At 46.3% G+C, this 17,686-nt stretch overlaps 1 protein-coding gene across 1 annotated transcript in view; it reads left to right on the top strand.

Annotated features, from left to right (window-relative positions):
- Window positions 1-17,228, top strand: part of LOC140405573 (regulator of G-protein signaling 22-like) — an 88,175-nt gene extending 70,947 nt beyond the window's left edge. The window contains exon 6 of the mRNA XM_072494130.1: window positions 17,146-17,228. Within this exon, the coding sequence (XP_072350231.1) occupies window positions 17,146-17,163 (18 nt within the window). The 3' untranslated portion in view covers window positions 17,164-17,228. The remainder of the gene's footprint in view (window positions 1-17,145) is intronic.
- The last annotated feature ends 458 nt before the right edge of the window (window positions 17,229-17,686 follow it).

Genomic DNA, 17,686 nt, shown 5'->3' with positions numbered 1-17,686 from the left:
GGAAATGAAGCAGCATAAGACGGTGCTCTTTCTCCCGGCATACAATGAGACTCAAACGGGAGAATCAGGCTACAAATGTTGTGCAGTGCTGGTCCGAGGAAATAGAAGAAATCCGACTTGAGTGCTTAGAGACAGTGCACTGGTCCATACTTAAGAACTCAGAGGCCAACTTAAATGAGTACGGAGCACCGTCACAGACTTCATCAGCAATTGTGTGGATGACTGCCTGCCAAAGAAAGCAGTACGTACGTCCCCCAACCGGAAACTGTGGCTCAATCGCAAGGTTGACTCCCTACTGAAGGACAGGTCTGAGGCATTCAAGTGAGGCGACCCTGATCTGTACAAGAAATCCAGGTACGACCTCCACAAAGCCATCCGCGATGCCAAGAGAGAATATCAGACCAAGCTAGAGTTCTGACTAGCGTTACAGACTCTCGGCAGTTGTGGCAAGGCCTAAACAACATAACGGGCTACACAACGAAGCCGAGCAGTATCTCCAGCAGCAGCACACCCCTCCCAGGTGAACTCAATGCATTCTATGCTCGATTCCAGCAGGAAACCAACGATCCGCTATTGAGTGCCCCAGCAGCCCATAACACGCCCACACCCACCACCACAGCTTCCGAAGTCAGATCTGCTTTCCTGAAAGTGAACCCTCGGAAGGTGATGGGTCCGGACGGGATCGCTGGTCGTGCATTACATGGACCAGCTGGCAGATGTGTTCGCCGATATCTTTAACCTGTCCCTACTCTGCTCCGAGGTCCCCAACTGCTTCAAGAAGACCACCATCATACCGGTGCCAAAGAAGAATCAGGCAACATGCCTCAATGACTACCGTCCGGTGGCCCTGACTTCAGTCGTAATGAAGTTCTTCGAGAGGTTGGTCATGAAGTGCATCACCTCCATATTTCCAGAACGCCTTGATCCACTGCAATTCGAATACCGCCGCAACAGGTGCACAACAGACGCCTTCGCCCCGGCCCTTCACTCATCCCTAGAGCATCTCGACAACAAGGCTCCTACATCAGACTCCTATTTATTGACTACAGCTCCGTCTTCAACACCATAATCCCAGCCAAGCTCATATCAAAGCTCCAAAACCTAGGACTTGGGCTCCTCACTCTGCAACTGAATCTTGACTTTCTGATCTACAGACCACAATCAGTAAGAATAAACAACAACACCTCCTCCACAATAGTCCTCAATACTGGGCAAGGCTGAATACTTATCCCCCTACTATACTCCCTGTACACACACGCCTGCGTGGCAAAATTTGGTTCCAACTCCATCTACAAGTGTGCTGACAATACGACCATAGTGGGCCGGATCTCAAATAATGATGAAACAGAATACAGGAGAGAGATACAGAACCTAGTGGAGTGGTGCAGCGACAACAACCTGTCCCTCAATGCCAGCAAAACTAAAGAGCTGGCCATTGACTTCAGGAAGCAAAGTACTGTACATACCCCTGTCAGCATCGACGGGGCCGAGGTGGGGATGGTTAGCAGTTTCAAATTCGTAGGGGTACACATCTCCAAAAATCTGTCCTGGTCCACCCACATCAACGCTACCACCAAGAAAGTACAACAGCGCCTATACTTCCTCAGGAAACTAAGGAAAATCGGAATGTCCACATTAACTCTTACCAACCTTTACAGATGCACCATAGAAAGCATCCTATCTGGCTGCATCACAGCCTGGTATGGCAACTGCTCGGCCCAAGACCATAAGAAACTTCAGAGAGTCGTGAACACAGCCCAGTCCATCACACACATCTGGCTCCATTGACTCCATCAACACCTCCCGCTGCCTGGGGAAAGCGGGCAGCCAAAAAACAGCTTCTTCCCCGCTAGAATCAGACTATAAATGACCCTCTTATGGACTGACCTCATTTCCATTACACCCCCGTATGCTTCACCCGATGCCGGTGTTATGTAGTTACTCTTGTGTTGCTCTATTATGTATTTTCTTTTATTTCCTTTCTTTTCATTTACTTAATGAGCTGCTCACAGAAAAATACTTTTCACTTACCTCGGTACACGTGACAAGAAACACAATCCAAATCCAAACTTCATTCCGAAAGCGTAATCCCTAGAATTGGTCACAATATTCCTGTCGAGGCCAAACCAGTATTTTAGAAGGTTCGCAATAATCTTTTCTTCTCTAAACTCTATTTATAAAGTACATAAAATCAACTTTTTAAACCACTTTATCTACCTACTCAACCATCTGGAATGATTTTGAACACATCTGCCCAGGTCTTTTGTTACTGTGCCACCCTTGGGATTGTAACATTTAGCTTATATTGCTGTTCTTTCTACAAAAATGGAACAATAACAATAGGGTAATTATATTAGGTGATTTCAACTTTCCCAGCATTAATTGGGATAGTCATAGAGTTAGGGCATAGATGGAGTGAATTTCTTAAATGTGCACAGGAGAACCTTTCAGTTCAATATGTAAAAGGACCAACAAGGGACGGTGCAGTGCATAATTCTGCAGAATGAACCCAGACAGGTGGTGGAGGTGCATTTTAGTGATAGCGACTACAACATGGTACAATTTAAGCTTGTTGTGGACAAAGAAGTAAACGTTGCCAGTATAAGAGCTCAGGAGACCCAAGCAGATAAATGTTAAACAGGTTTAATCCAACAACAAAAGTAAAGGCCGCAACACAGCTCACAGCGCCAAGGTCTCAAACGGAACTACTGTTTTAGCCAGTCCGGGTCGGCCTCTACCGGTTGATTTCCATGAGCCCCAGCTGTTTGTCCTCTAGCGGGGGTTTGTATTCCAGAGATCCCACTGGGAAATTAATTGGGGTGTCCCTGTGGGTCTAGTGAGGGTTATTACAGTCTAATTTATCCTCTGTTGCCTCATTAAATAATTTAATCAAGTTAGCTAAAGATTTGCCTTTGTGTTGTTATTTACAAAGAACAAAGAACAAAGAAATGTACAGCACAGGAACAGGCCCTTCGGCCCTCCAAGCCCGTGCCGACCATGCTGCCCGACTAAACTACAATCTTCTACACTTCCTGGGTCCGTATCCCTCTATTCCTATTCACGCATTTGTCAAGATGCCCCTTAAATGTCACTATCGTCCCTGCTTCCACCACCTCCTCCGGTAGCGAGTTCCAGGCACCCACTACCCTCTGCGTAAAAACCTTGCCTCGTACATCTACTCTAAACCTTGCCCCTCTCACCTTAAACCTATGCCCCCTAGTAATTGACCCCTCTACCCCGGGGAAAGGCCTCTGACTATCCACTCTGTCTATGCCCCTCATAATTTTGTAGACCTCTATCAGGTCGCCCCTCAACCTCCTTCGTTCCAGTGAGAACAAACCAAGTTTATTCAACCGCTCCTCATAGCTAATGCCCTCCATACCAGGCATCATTCTGGTAAATCTCTTCTGCACCCTCTCTAAAGCCTCCACGTCCTTCTGGTAGTGTGGTGACCAGAATTGAACACGATACTCCAAGTGTGGCCTAACTAAGGTTCTATACAGCTGCAACATGACTTGCCAATTCTTATACTCAATGCCCCGGCCAATGAAGGCAAGCATGCCGTATGCCTTCTTGACTACCTTCTCCACCTGTGTTGCCCCTTTCAGTGACCTGTGGACCTGTACTCCTAGATCTCTTTGACTTTCAATACTCTTGAGGGTTCTACCATTCACTGTATATTCCCTACCTTCCAAAATGCATTACCTCACATTTGTCCGGATTAAACTCCATCTGCCATCTCTCCACCCAAGTCTCCAAACAATCTAAATCCTGCTGTATCCTCTGACAGTCCTCATCGCTATCCGCAATTCCACCAATCTTTGTGTCGTCTGCAAAAGTACTAATCAGACCAGTTACATTTTCCTCCAAATCATTTATATATACTACAAACAGCAAAGGTCCCAGCACGGATTCCTGTGGAACACCACTGGTCACAGCCCTCCAATTAGAAAAGCATCCTTCCATTGCTACTCTCTGCCTTCTATGACCTAGCCAGTTCTGTATCCACCTGATCCCTTAGAGTATAGTGACTTCACCTTTTGTACCAGTCTACCATGAGGGACCTTGTCAAAGGACTTAATGAAGATATATATAGACAACATCCACTGCCCTACCTGCATCAATCATCTTAGTGACCTCCTCGAAAAACTCTATCAAGTTAGTGAGACACGACCTCCCCTTCACAAAACCATGCGGCCTCTCACTAATACGTCCATTTGCTTCCAAATGGGAGTAGATCCTGTCTCTAAGAATTCTCTCCAGTAATTTCCCTACCACTGAAGTAAGGCTCACCGGCCTGTAGTTCCCTGGATTATCCTTGCTACCCTTCTTAAACAGAGGAACAACATTGGCTATTCTCCAGTCCTCCAGACATCACCTGAAGACAGTGAGGATCCAAAGATTTCTGTCAAGGCGTCAGCAATTTCCTCTCCAGCCTCCTTCAGTATTCTGGGGTAGATCCCATCAGGCCCTGGGGACTTAACTACCTTAATATTTTTTAAGACACCCAACACCTCGTCTTTTTGGATCTCAATGTGACCCAGGCACACCCTTCTCCAGATTCAACATCTACCAATTTCTTCTCTTTGGTGAATACTGATGCAAAGTATTCATTTAGTACCTCGCCCATTTCCTCTGGCTCCACACATAGATTCCCTGGGCCAACCCTTTCCCTGGCTACCCTCTTGCTTTTTATGTACGTGTAAAAAGCCTTGGGATTTTCCTTAACCCTATTTGCCAATGACTTTTCGTGACCCCTTCGAGCCCTCCTGACTCCTTGCTTAAGTTCCTTCCTACTTTCCTTATATTCCACACAGGCTTCGTCTGTTCCCAGCCTTTTAGCCCTGACAAATGCCTCCTTTTTCTTTTTGACGAGGCCTACAATATAGAACATAGAACATAGAACAATACAGCGCAGTACAGGCGCTTCGGCCCACGATGTTGCACCGAAACAAAAGCCATCTAACCTACACTATGCCATTATCATCCATATGTTTATCCAATAAACTTTTAAATGCCCTCAATGTTGGCGAGTTCACTACTGTAGCAGGTAGGGCATTCCACGGCCTCACTACTCTTTGCGTAAAGAACCTACCTCTGACCTCTGTCCTATATCTATTACCCCTCAGTTTAAAGTTATGTCCCCTCGTGCCAGCCATATCCATCCGCGGGAGAAGGCTCTCACTGTCCACCCTATCCAACCCCCTGATCATTTTGTATGCCTCTATTAAGTCTCCTCTTAACCTTCTTCTCTCCAACGAAAACAACCTCAAGTCCATCAGCCTTTCCTCATAAGATTTTCCCTCCATACCAGGCAACATCCTGGTAAATCTCCTCTGCACCCGCTCCAAAGCCTCCACGTCCTTCCTATAATGCGGTGACCAGAACTGTACGCAATACTCCAAATGCGGCCGTACCAGAGTTCTGTACAGCTGCAACATGACCTCCCGACTCCGGAACTCAATCCCTCTACCAATAAAGGCCAACACTCCATAGGCCTTCTTCACAACCCTATCAACCTGGGTGGCAACTTTCAGGGATCTATGTACATGGACACCTAGATCCCTCTGCTCATCCACACTTTCAAGAACTTTACCATTAGCCAAATATTCCGCATTCCTGCTATTCCTTCCAAAGTGAATCACCTCACACTTCTCTACATTAAACTCCATTTGCCACCTCTCAGCCCAGCTCTGCAGCTTATCTATATCCCTCTGTAACCTGCTACATCCTTCCACACTATCGACAACACCACCGACTTTAGTATCGTCTGCAAATTTACTCACCCACCCTTCTGCGCCTTCCTCTAGGTCATTGATAAAAATGACAAACAGCAACGGCCCCAGAACAGATCCTTGTGGTACTCCACTTGTGACTGTACTCCATTCTGAACATTTCCCATCAACCACCACCCTCTGTCTTCTTTCAGCTAGCCAATTTCTGATCCACATCTCTAAATCACCCTCAATCCCAGCCTCCGTATTTTTTGCAATAGCCTACCGTGGGGAACCTTATCAAACGCTTTGCTGAAATCCATATACACCACATCAACTGCTCTACCCTCGTCTACCTGTTCAGTCACCTTCTCAAAGAACTCAATAAGGTTTGTGAGGCATGACCTACCCTTCACAAAGCCATGCTGACTATCCCTGATCATATTATTCCTATCTAGATGATTATAAATCTTGTCTCTTATAATCCCCTCCAAGACTTTACCCACTACAGACGTGAGGCTCACCGGTCTATAGTTGCCGGGGTTGTCTCTGCTCCCCTTTTTGAACAAAGGGACCACATTTGCTGTCCTCCAGTCCTCTGGCACTATTCCTGTAGCCAATGATAACATAAAAATCAAAGCCAAAGGTCCAGCAATCTCTTCCCTGGCCTCCCAGAGAATCCTAGGATAAATCCCATCAGGTCCCGGGGACTTATCTATTTTCAGCCTGTCCAGAATTGCCAACACCTCTTCCCTACGTACCTCAATGCCATCTATTCTATTAGCCTCATATCTCTCGTTATCCAAGGTACCCGAAAATTGCCGTATTGATCCTTCTTCCTGACAGGAACATGCCAGTCCTGAATTCCTTTCAACTGACACTTGAAAGCCTCCCACAGGTCAGATGTTGATTTGCCCTCAAACATCCGCCCCCAATCTATGTTCTTCAGTTCCCGCCTAATATTGTTATAATTAGCCTTCCCCCAATTTAGCACATTCATCCTAGGACCACTCTTATCCTTATCCACCAGCACTTTAAAACTTACTGAATTGTGGTCATTGTTCCCAAAATGCTCCCCTACTGAAACATCTACCACCTGGCCAGGCTCATTCCCCAATACCAGGTCCAGTACCACCCCTTCCCTAGTTGGACTGTCCACATATTGTTTTAAGAAGCCCTCCTGGATGCTCCTTACAAACTCCGCCCCGTCTAAGCCCCTGGCACTAAGTGAATCCCAGTCAATATTGGGGAAGTTGAAGTCTCCCATCACCACAACCCTGTTGTTTTTACTCTTCCAAAATCTGTCTTCCTCTATCTCCCGCTGGCTGTTGGGAGGCCTGTAGTAAACCCCCAACATTGTTGACACCCTTCTTATTCCTGATCTCTACCCATCTCTAGCCTCACTGCCCTCTGAGGTGTCCTCACGCAGTACAGCTGTGATATTCTCCCTAACCAGTAGCGCAACTCCGCCACCCCTTTTACATCCCCCTCTATCCCACCTGAAACATCTAAATTCTGGAACGTTTAGCTGCCAATCCTGCCCTTCCCTCAACCAGGTCGCTGTAATGGCTTGGAGCATTGGACGAGCCGGGAGTGCAGGAGGCAAAAGAGGCCGGCATTCTGGCCTTTGTGTAGCCCGGCGAAGGATCTTGCTAATGTGGAAGGAGGCGAAGCTCCCAGCGTGGAGACCTGGATAAATGATATGGCTAGAGAGGATAAAGTTTGCCTTGAGAGGGTCTGCACAGGGGTTCTACAACCGTTCCTAGACTATCTCGCGGAGCGTTAGATGAAGGGCGGTCAGCAGCAACCCGGGGGGGGGGGGATGTCTTGCAAAGGGGGGGGAGGGAGGGGGAAGGGGGGTCTGTCTGGGGGGTATTTCAGCAAGATAATACATGAAGGGTCTGGAAAACTGGCATGTACGGGCGGAATCCAATGTACAAAGTTCCGTAACATATCGTTTTACTATGTTTATGTCTTGCTATGTGCGTTTTCTTTCTATTTGTTATGAGGGGGGCGGGGGTTGTTTGTAAATTTTAATTGTGTTAAAATTTTAATAAATATATTCAAAAAAAAAAAAAATTCTCCAACCTATCTATGTCATGCTGTATCGTCTGACAATCATCAACACTATCTGCCACTCCACCAACCCTGGTGTCATCCACGAACTTACTAATCAAACCAGCTGAACTTCCTCCAAATCGTTTATGCACATCACAAACAACAGAAGCCCAAGCACAGATCTGTATTCATCTTACCACCTCACCTCTGAGGTGACTTCACCTTTTGTACCAGTCTGCTATGAGGTACCTTGTCATGAGTACATCCTCGAGTTCAGATGTGAACATACAGTTCTGTTTTGACACCAAGGTTGGTGGAGTGGCAGATAGTGTTGATGATTGTCAGACGATACAGCATGACATAGATAGGTTGGAGAATTTTTTTTTTTTTTTGAATATATTTATTAAAATTTTAACACAATTAAAATTTACAAACAAGGCTTTCCTGAAGTCCATGTAAACAACATCCACCGCCCTCTCCTCATCAATCATTTTTGTCACTTCCTGAAAAAACTCGATCAGGTTAGTGAGGCAAGACCTTCGCTTCGCAAAACCATGCTGTCTATCGCTTGTGAGTCCATTTGTTTCCAAATGGGTGTAAATCCTGTCCCTGAGAATTCTCTCCAATAATTTACCGACTACCGATGTGAGGCTCACCGGCCTATAATTTCCAGGATTATCCCTGCTACCTTTCTTACACAGCGGTACAACATGACCTATTCTCCAGTCCTCTGGGATCTCACCTGTAGCCAATGAGGATACAAAGATGTCAGTCAAGGCCCCAGCAATTTCCACCCTTGCTTCTCTCAGTGTTCTGGGATAAATCCCATCTGGCCCAGGAGACTTATCTACCTTAATATCTTTTAAAAGACCCAATATCTCCTCCTTTTCGATGTTAACATGACCCAGACTGCCCACACACCCTACCCAAGAATCAACTTCCACAAAGTCCCTTTCTTTAGTGAACATTGATGCAAAGCATTAATTTGGTATCTCACCCATTTCCTCTGACTCAACACACAAATTCCCCCCACTTTCCTTAAGTGGTCCAATCCTTTCCCTGGCCACCCTCTTGCTTTTTACATATGAATAAAAAGCTCTGGGATTCACCTTAATCCTTCTTGCCAAGGATGTTTCATGACCCCTGATTGCCCTCCTAATTTCCCGCTTCAGTACCTTCCTACTTTCTTTATACTACTTTCTTTATACTTAAGGGTTTCGACTGTTCCCATGCTTCTAGACCATACAAAAGACTCCTTTTCCTTTTTGACAAGGTTCACAATATCCCTCGTTATCCAAAGCTCCCTAAACTTCCCATACTCATCCTTCAATCTCTCAGGAATGTGACTTTCCTGACTCCTAATCAACTGTAGCTTGAAAGATTCCCACATGTCTGATGTTGATTTATTATTACACAGCCGCACCCAATCCAAATTCTTCAATTCCTGTCTAAAGTTATCGCAATTTGCCTTTCCCAGTTTAGCACCTTAATGCGAGAGTTACCCTCATCTAAAAGTATCCTAAAACTTGCCGAATTGTAGTCACGACTCCCAAAATGTTCCCCTACTGAAACCTCAACCAGGCTCATTCCCCAATACCGGATCCAGTACTGCCCTTTCCTAGTTGGACTATCTACATATTGCATCAAGTTGGCTTCCTGGATACACCTTACAAACTCTGCCCCATCCAAACCCCGGCACTAAGTGAGTCTCAGTCAATATACGGGAAATTAAAATTCCCTCCACAACAACTTTTGCGCCTTTCCAAAATTACTCTGCCTATCTGCTCCTCTATCTCTTGCTGGCAGTTGTGGGGCAGCACGGTAGCATAGTGGTTAGCACAGTTGCTTCACAGCTCCAGGGTCTCAGGTCGGTTTCCCAGCTTTGGGTCACTGTCTGTGCGGAGTCTGCATGTTCTCACTGTGTGCGTGGATTTCCTCCGGGTGCTCCGGTTTCCTCCCACAGTCCAAAGATGTGCAGGTTAGGTGGATTGGCCATGCTAAATTGCCCTTAGTTTAGATGGGGTTACTGGTTTACGGGGATAGCGTGGAGGTGTAGGCTTAAGGGGGGTGCTCTTTCAAAGAGCCGGTGCAGACTCGATGGGCCGAATGGTCTCCTTCTGCACTGCAAATTCTATGATTCTAAATGTCCAACATTGTGATTGCCCCATTCCTGTTCTTAAGCTCTACCCAGATTGCCTCCAGGGTGTCCTCTCGCAGTATATCTATAATATTCTCCTTAACCAGCAATGCTACTCTCCCACCCTTTTACATCCCCCTCTATCTCGCCTGAAGCATCGCTACCCTCCAACATTCAGCTGCCAATTCTGCCCTTCCATTAACTATGTTTCTGTGATAGCCACAACCACTATAAGATCATAAGACATAGGAGCAGAATTAGGCCACTTGGCCCATCGAGTCTGCTCTGCCATTCAATCATGGCTGATATTTTCTCATCCCCATTCTCCTGCCTTCTCCCCATAACCCCTGATCCCCTTATTAATCAAGAAGCTATCTACCTCTGTCTTAAAGACACTCAGTGACTTGGCCTCCACAGCCTTCTGCGGCAAAAAGTTCCACAGATACACCACCCTCTAGCTAAACGTTTTCCTCCTCATCTCTGTTTTAAAGGATCATCCCTTTAATCTGAGATGGTGTCCTCTGGTTCTAGTTTTGAGCAGACAGGATGATGTTGTCCTCTTATATTTGCTCTATTTCCCCTTCAGTTTTTACACATTAGTTGCCACATTAGTTTAAACCCTCCCGAACAGCACTAGCAAATATCTCCCACGGAAATTGGTTCCAGTCCTGCCCAGGTGTAGACCGTTTGATTTGTAATGGTCCCACCTCTCTCAGAACCATTTCCAATGTCCCAAAAATCTGAATCCCTCCCTCCTAAACCAACTCTCAAGCCATGCATTCATCCTAGCTATCCTATCATTCCTATTCTGACTAGCACGAGCACTGGTAGCAATCCGGAGATAACTTCCTTTGAGGTGCTACTTTTATCTCCTAACATCTAAATTCAGCATGTCGGACCTCATCCCGTTTTTTACCTATATCTTTTGTGCCTATATGCACCACGACAGCTGGCTGTTCATCCTCCCCTTTTAGAATGTCCTGCAGCTGCTCTGAGACATCCAGGACCCTTGCACCCGGGAGGCAAAATACCTTTCTGAGTCTCGTTTGCGTCTGCAGACCTGTCTACTCCCCTTACAATCGAATCCCCTATCATTATAGCTCTACCACTCTTTTTCCTGCCCTCCTGTGCAGCAGAGCCACCCATGGTACCATGAACCTGGCTCAGGCCAGGTGAGCCATCTTTGGAGGGAGATGACCGCATGGGACCCCTACACTGCCTTCCTACTCTTCTGTCTGGTGATCACCCATTTCCTATCTCCCTCAGTACTCTTTATCTGCGGTGTGACCGACTCACTAAACATGCTATCCATGACTATCTCAGCATTGTGGATGCTCCAAAGTGAGTCCATCCGCAGCTTAAGAGCCATCAAGAGGAGCTGCAGCTGGACACACATCCAGTGGAGCCAGTGCCAGTGGATGTGTTCCTGAACTCCCATATCGCACACGAGGAGCAGGACATGGGTCTGGGATCTCCTGCCATGTCTAAACCCTTAAGTTAACTGACAGTAACAACTACAATGCCAAGAGAAAACTACTTACCAGTCACTACCAGGCTCCCCGAACAGGCACCGGAATGTGGCGACTAGGGGCTTTTCACAGTAACTTCATTTGAAGCCTACTTGTGACAATAAGCGATTTTCATTTCATTTCACTAGCCAATCACTTACCTGCTGGTTGAGGAGACGGAGTCTGGCTTGCTACCCTCTAGTGCGTATGAGAAGAAAAACAAACAAACAAAGACAAAACAAAACTTTACCTTACAAAATGTCGCTCAGAATCTCAGTAGCTCAGAATCTACTCTAGTGAGTAGCTCAGAATCTACTCCGGTGAGTCTAGGAATGAAAGGGTTAAGGACACGGATCACCTGAGGAACCACTTACCTTCTCAGACTGCACTCCGGATTTCTGCTGTTCAGCTCTGCCCCCAATATGAAGGGCTTACCTGCTGCTCACCACTCAGCTCTCTCCCTTGTAGTCACTTGCAGCAGGACAAGGACACTCGCTGGAAATGTGAGTGTAACAAATGAAGGGATAAAAGGCACGTGTCGTGTCGTGTCGTGTCCCGTCCCCCCTTCTCAGACTGCACTCCGGATTTCTGCTGTTCAGCTCTGCCCCCAATATGTAGGGCTTACCTGCTGCTCACCACTCAGCTCTCTCCCTTGTAGTCACTTGCAGCAGGACAAGGACACTCGCTGGAAATGTGAGTGTAACAAATGAAGGGATAAAAGGCACGTGTCATGTCGTGTCCCGTCGTGTCGTGTCGTGTCGTGTCGTGTCCCGTCGTGTCCCGTCCCCCCCAGCTTTGAATTCCCACCTAGCTTCAAATTCTCAGCTCCCAAACTCATTCTTTGATGTGTCTCACTCTGGATGTGGCCGCTGACTTACTGGAAGTGCTCACTTGGAGTGATTTTAAATCACTCTTTTAAATAGGCCTGAGATGACTCACCCACCAAGTAACCTTAGATCAAAGCAGTTCCAATCAGTGCCTCCTGATGAGGCTTTAGGTGACTGACAGTTAACTGCCACTTCGTTATGTGAGTGGGTGGGGCAGCTCCTTTGCTGCACCACTTGTAGATTAAATTACACTCCTGAAATTTAAAAAGGAACAGTCTTACCAATTCAATTCCCACCTAGCTTCAAATTCCCAGCTCCCAAACTCACTCTTTGATGTGCCTCACTCTGGATATGTCTGCTGGCTTATTGGAAATGGTCATTGGAAGTGATTTTAAATCACTTTGTTAAATTAGCCTGAGATTACTTACCCACCAAGTAACTTTAGATCACAGCAGTTCCAATCAGTGACTCCTGATGAGGCTTTATGTGACTGACAGTTAACTGACACTCGGATATGTGGATGGGTGGGACAGCCCCTTTACTGCATCATAGAACATAGAACATAGAACATAGAACAATACAGCGCAGTTCGGCCCACGATGTTGCACCGAAACAAAAGCCATCTAACCTACACTATGCCATTATCATCCATATGTTTATCCAATAAACTTTTAAATGCCCTCAATGTTGGCGAGTTCACTACTGTAGCAGGTAGGGCATTCCACGGCCTCACTACTCTTTGCGTAAAGAACCTACCTCTGACCTCTGTCCTATATCTATTACCCCTCAGTTTAAAGTTATGTCCCCTCGTGCCAGCCATATCCATCCGCGGGAGAAGGCTCTCACTGTCCACCCTATCCAACCCCCTGATCATTTTGTATGCCTCTATTAAGTCTCCTCTTAACCTTCTTCTCTCCAACGAAAACAACCTCAAGTCCGTCAGCCTTTCCTCATAAGATTTTCCCTCCATACCAGGCAACATCCTGGTAAATCTCCTCTGCACCCGCTCCAAAGCCTCCACATCCTTCCTATAATGCGGTGACCAGAACTGTACGCAATACTCCATATGCGGCCGGACCAGAGTTCTGTACAGCTGCAACATGACCTCCCGACTCCGGAACTCAATCCCTCTACCAATAAAGGTCAACACTCCATAGGCCTTCTTCACAACCCTATCAACCTGGGTGGCAACTTTCAGGGATCTATGTACATGGACACCTAGATCCCTCTGCTCAGCCACACTTTCAAGAACTTTACCATTAGCCAAATATTCCGCATTCCTGTTATTCCTTCCAAAGTGAATCACCTCACACTTCTCTACATTAAACTCCATTTGCCACCTCTCAGCCCAGCTCTGCAGCTTATCTATATCCCTCTGTAACCTGCTACATCCTTCCACACTATCGACAACACCACCGACTTTAGTATCGTCTGCAAATTTACTCACCCACCCTTCTGCGCCTTCCTCTAGGTCATTGATAAAAATGACAAACAGCAACGGCCCCATAACAGATCCTTGTGGTACTCCACTTGTGACTGTACTCCATTCTGAACATTTCCCTTCAGCCACCACCCTCTGTCTTCTTTCAGCTAGCCAATTTCTGATCCACATCTCTAAATCACCCTCATTCCCCAGCCTCCGTATTTTTTGCAATAGCCTACCGTGGGGAACCTTATCAAACGCTTTGCTGAAATCCATATACACCACATCAACTGCTCTACCCTCGTCTACCTGTTCAGTCACCTTCTCAAAGAACTCAATAAGGTTTGTGAGGCATGACCTACCCTTCACAAAGCCATGCTGACTATCCCTGATCATATTATTCCTATCTAGATGATTATAAATCTTGTCCCTTATAATCCCCTCCAAGACTTTACCCACTACAGACGTGAGGCTCACCGGTCTATAGTTGCCGGGGTTGTCTCTGCTCCCCTTTTTGAACAAAGGGACCACATTTGCTGTCCTCCAGTCCTCTGGCACTATTCCTGTAGCCAATGATGACATAAAAATCAAAGCCAAAGGTCCAGCAATCTCTTCCCTGGCCTCCCATAGAATCCTAGGATAAATCCCATCAGGTCCCGGGGACTTATCTATTTTCAGCCTGTCCAGAATTGCCAACACCTCTTCCCTACGTACCTCAATGCCATCTATTCTATTAGCCTGGGGCTCAGCATTCTCCTCCACAACATTATCTTTTTCCTGAGTGAATACTGACGAAAAATATTAATTTAGTATCTCGCCTATCTCTTCAGACTCCACACACAATTTCCCATCCCTGTCCTTGACTGGTCCTACTCTTTCCCTAGTCATTCGCTTATTCCTGACATACCTATAGAAAGCTTTTGGGTTTTCCTTGATCCTTCCTGCCAAATACTTCTCATGTCCCCTCCTTGCTCGTCTTAGCTCTCTCTTTAGATCCTTCCTCGCTACCTTGTAACTATCCATTGCCCCAACCGAAACTTCACACTTCATCTTCACATAGGCCTTCTTCTTTCTCTTAACAAGAGATTCCACTTCCTTGGTAAACCACGGTTCCCTCGCTCGACGCCTTCCTCCCTGTCTGACCGGTACATACTTATCAAGAACACGCAGTAGCTGATCCTTGAACAAGCCCCACTTATCCAGTGTGCCCAACACTTGCCGCCTACTTCTCCACCTTATCCCCCCCAAGTCACGTCTAATGGCATCATAATTGCCCTTCCCCCAGCTATAACTCTTGCCCTGCGGTGTATACTTATCCCTTTCCATCATTAACGTAAACGTCACCGAATTGTGGTCACTGTCCCCAAAGTGCTCTCCTACCTCCAAATCCAACACCTGGCCTGGTTCATTACCCAAAACCAAATCCAACGTGGCCTCGCCTCTTGTTGGCTGTCAACATATTGTTTCAGGAAACCCTCCTGCACACACTGTACAAAAAACGATCCATCTATTGTACTCGAACTATATATTTTCCAGTCAATATTTGGAAAGTTAAAGTCTCCCATAATAACTACCCTGTTACTTTCGCTCATATCCAGAATCATCTTTGCCATCCTTTCCTCTGCATCCCTAGAACTATTAGGAGGCCTATAAAAAACTCCCAACAGGGTGACCTCTCCTTTCCTGTTTCTAACTTCAGCCAATACTACCTCGGAAGAAGAGTCCCCATCTAGCATCCTCTCCGCCACCGTAATACTGCTCTTGACTAGCAGCGCCACACCCCCCCCTCTTTTGCCTCCTTCTCTGAGCTTACTAAAACACCTAAACCCCGGAACCTGCAACATCCATTCCTGTCCCTGCTCTATCCATGTCTCCGAAATGGCCACAACATCGAAGTCCCAGGTACCAACCCACGCTGCCAGTTCCCCTACCTTGTTTCGTATACTCCTGGCATTGAAGTAGACACACTTCAAACCACCTACCTGAACGCTGGCCCCCTCCTGCGACGTCAAATCTGTGCTCCTGACCATCATTCTCTCATTCTCCCTTACCCTAAAACTACAATCCAGGTTCCCATGCCCCTGCTGCATTAGTTTAAACCCCCCCAAAGAGCACTAACAAATCTCCCCCCCAGGATATTTGTGCCCCTCAGGTTCAGATGTAGACCATCTGTCTGTAGAGGTCCCACCTTCCCCAGAAAGAGCCCCAGTTATCCAAAAATCTGAAACCCTCCCGCCTGCACCATCCCTGTAGCCACGTGTTTAAATGCTCTCTCTCCCTATTCCTCATCTCACTATCACGTGGCACGGGCAACAACCCAGAGATAACAACTCTGTTTGTTCTAGTTCTGAGCTTCCATCCTAGCTCCCTGAAAGCCTGCCTGACATCCTTGTCCCCTTTCCTACCTATGTCGTTGGTGCCAATGTGGACCACGACTTGGGGCTGCTCCCCCTCCCCCCTAAGGACCCGGAAAACACGATCCGAGACATCACGTACCCTTGCACCTGGGAGGCAACATACCAAACGTGAGTCTCTCACGCTCCCACAAAATCTCCTATCTGTGCCCCTGACTATAGAGTCCCCAATTACTAATGCTCTGCTCCTCTCCCCCCTTCCCTTCTGAGCAACAGGGACAGACTCCGTGCCAGAGGCCCGTACCCCATGGCTTACCCCTGGTAAGTCGTCCCCCCCCACAAGTATCCAAAGCGGTATACTTGTTTCTCAGGGGAACGACCGCAGGGGATCCCTGCACTGACTGTTTTTTCCCAGTCCCTCTTACAGTTACCCACCTATCTCCAATCTTTGGTGTAACTAATTCCCTGAAGCTGCTATCTATGACCCCTTCTGCCTCCCGAATGATCCGAAGTTCTTCCAACTCCAGCTCCAGTTCCCTAACTCGGTCTTGGAGGAGCTGGAGATGGCAGCACTTCCTGCAGGTAAAATCAGCAGGGACACTAACTGCATCCCTCACCTCAAACATCCTGCAGGAGGAACATTGCACTCCCTTCCCTGCCATTCCTCTAACTTTCTACCAAGATCTGGCTAACAACTAAATTAAATTTTTATAAAAAATAATAATAATATAATAAAAATATGGTACTTACCTCAGAGTAGGTTTTATTATTAGGTTAGAGGAGGAGGGCGGGTGGGAGACACTACACGCATCACTTGCAGATTAAATTTCACGACTGAAATTTAAAAAGGAAAATTAAAAAGGAACAGTCTTACCATTTCAATTCCCACTAGCTTCAAATTTCCAGGTCCCAAACTCACTGTTCGATGTTTCTCACTCTGGATCACAGGGAGTGCTTACTGGGAGTGAATTTAAATCACTCTTTAAAATTAATAGTGATACAGTATAATTGGGGTGATAAATAGTCAGGCCACAATCACCCATTTATGACATTTTACCATAACAAAGAATAATCTGGTGTTACAGATTGATAGAAGTAATCGTAACTTTGTTTTGTCTTTGCAGGAGATGAAGCCCATCTAAGGCAGGTTGACAACTGAAAATAAACTTGACTGAAATCTGTGAATTAAAGGAACTTACAACCTGAACTTTCCTTTTATTTCTCTCTTGAATTACAAAATTATTTTGATCGGCATTTTTGAAGTTCAAACAAAGCAAAGAGGATAAATTGATTAGAAACAACTCAGATGAAACCTGCATCAAGTTTTACAGTGCAGTAAGCTCTGGAACTGAGTCATGATCCCATGTTCCTCATACTGAATGATGTTAGCAAACAAGAAATCTCTGAAAACTCTAACCCCTGCTGGGATCAGATGTGGTTAAATCACTTTTAGCAAGAAAGGAACTGCACTTACTAGGTGTAATAACCCTTACAAGGCCGCAGGGATACACTGATTGATCTCCCCAAGGGATACATGGAATACGAGCTTCCTTGCTGGAGGCCCGCCAGCTGGGACACATCATCTTACATTTTAAAAGCCAGCCCAGACTGGAACCTATTGTATAGCATGTCACTGTAGCGGCCGTTTCATTTAACCATAATAAA

This window comes from Scyliorhinus torazame, unplaced genomic scaffold (assembly GCF_047496885.1).
Source record: "Scyliorhinus torazame isolate Kashiwa2021f unplaced genomic scaffold, sScyTor2.1 scaffold_83, whole genome shotgun sequence".
Taxonomy (NCBI): Eukaryota; Metazoa; Chordata; class Chondrichthyes; order Carcharhiniformes; family Scyliorhinidae; genus Scyliorhinus; species Scyliorhinus torazame.
This window is presented reverse-complemented; position numbering and strand designations above follow the sequence as displayed.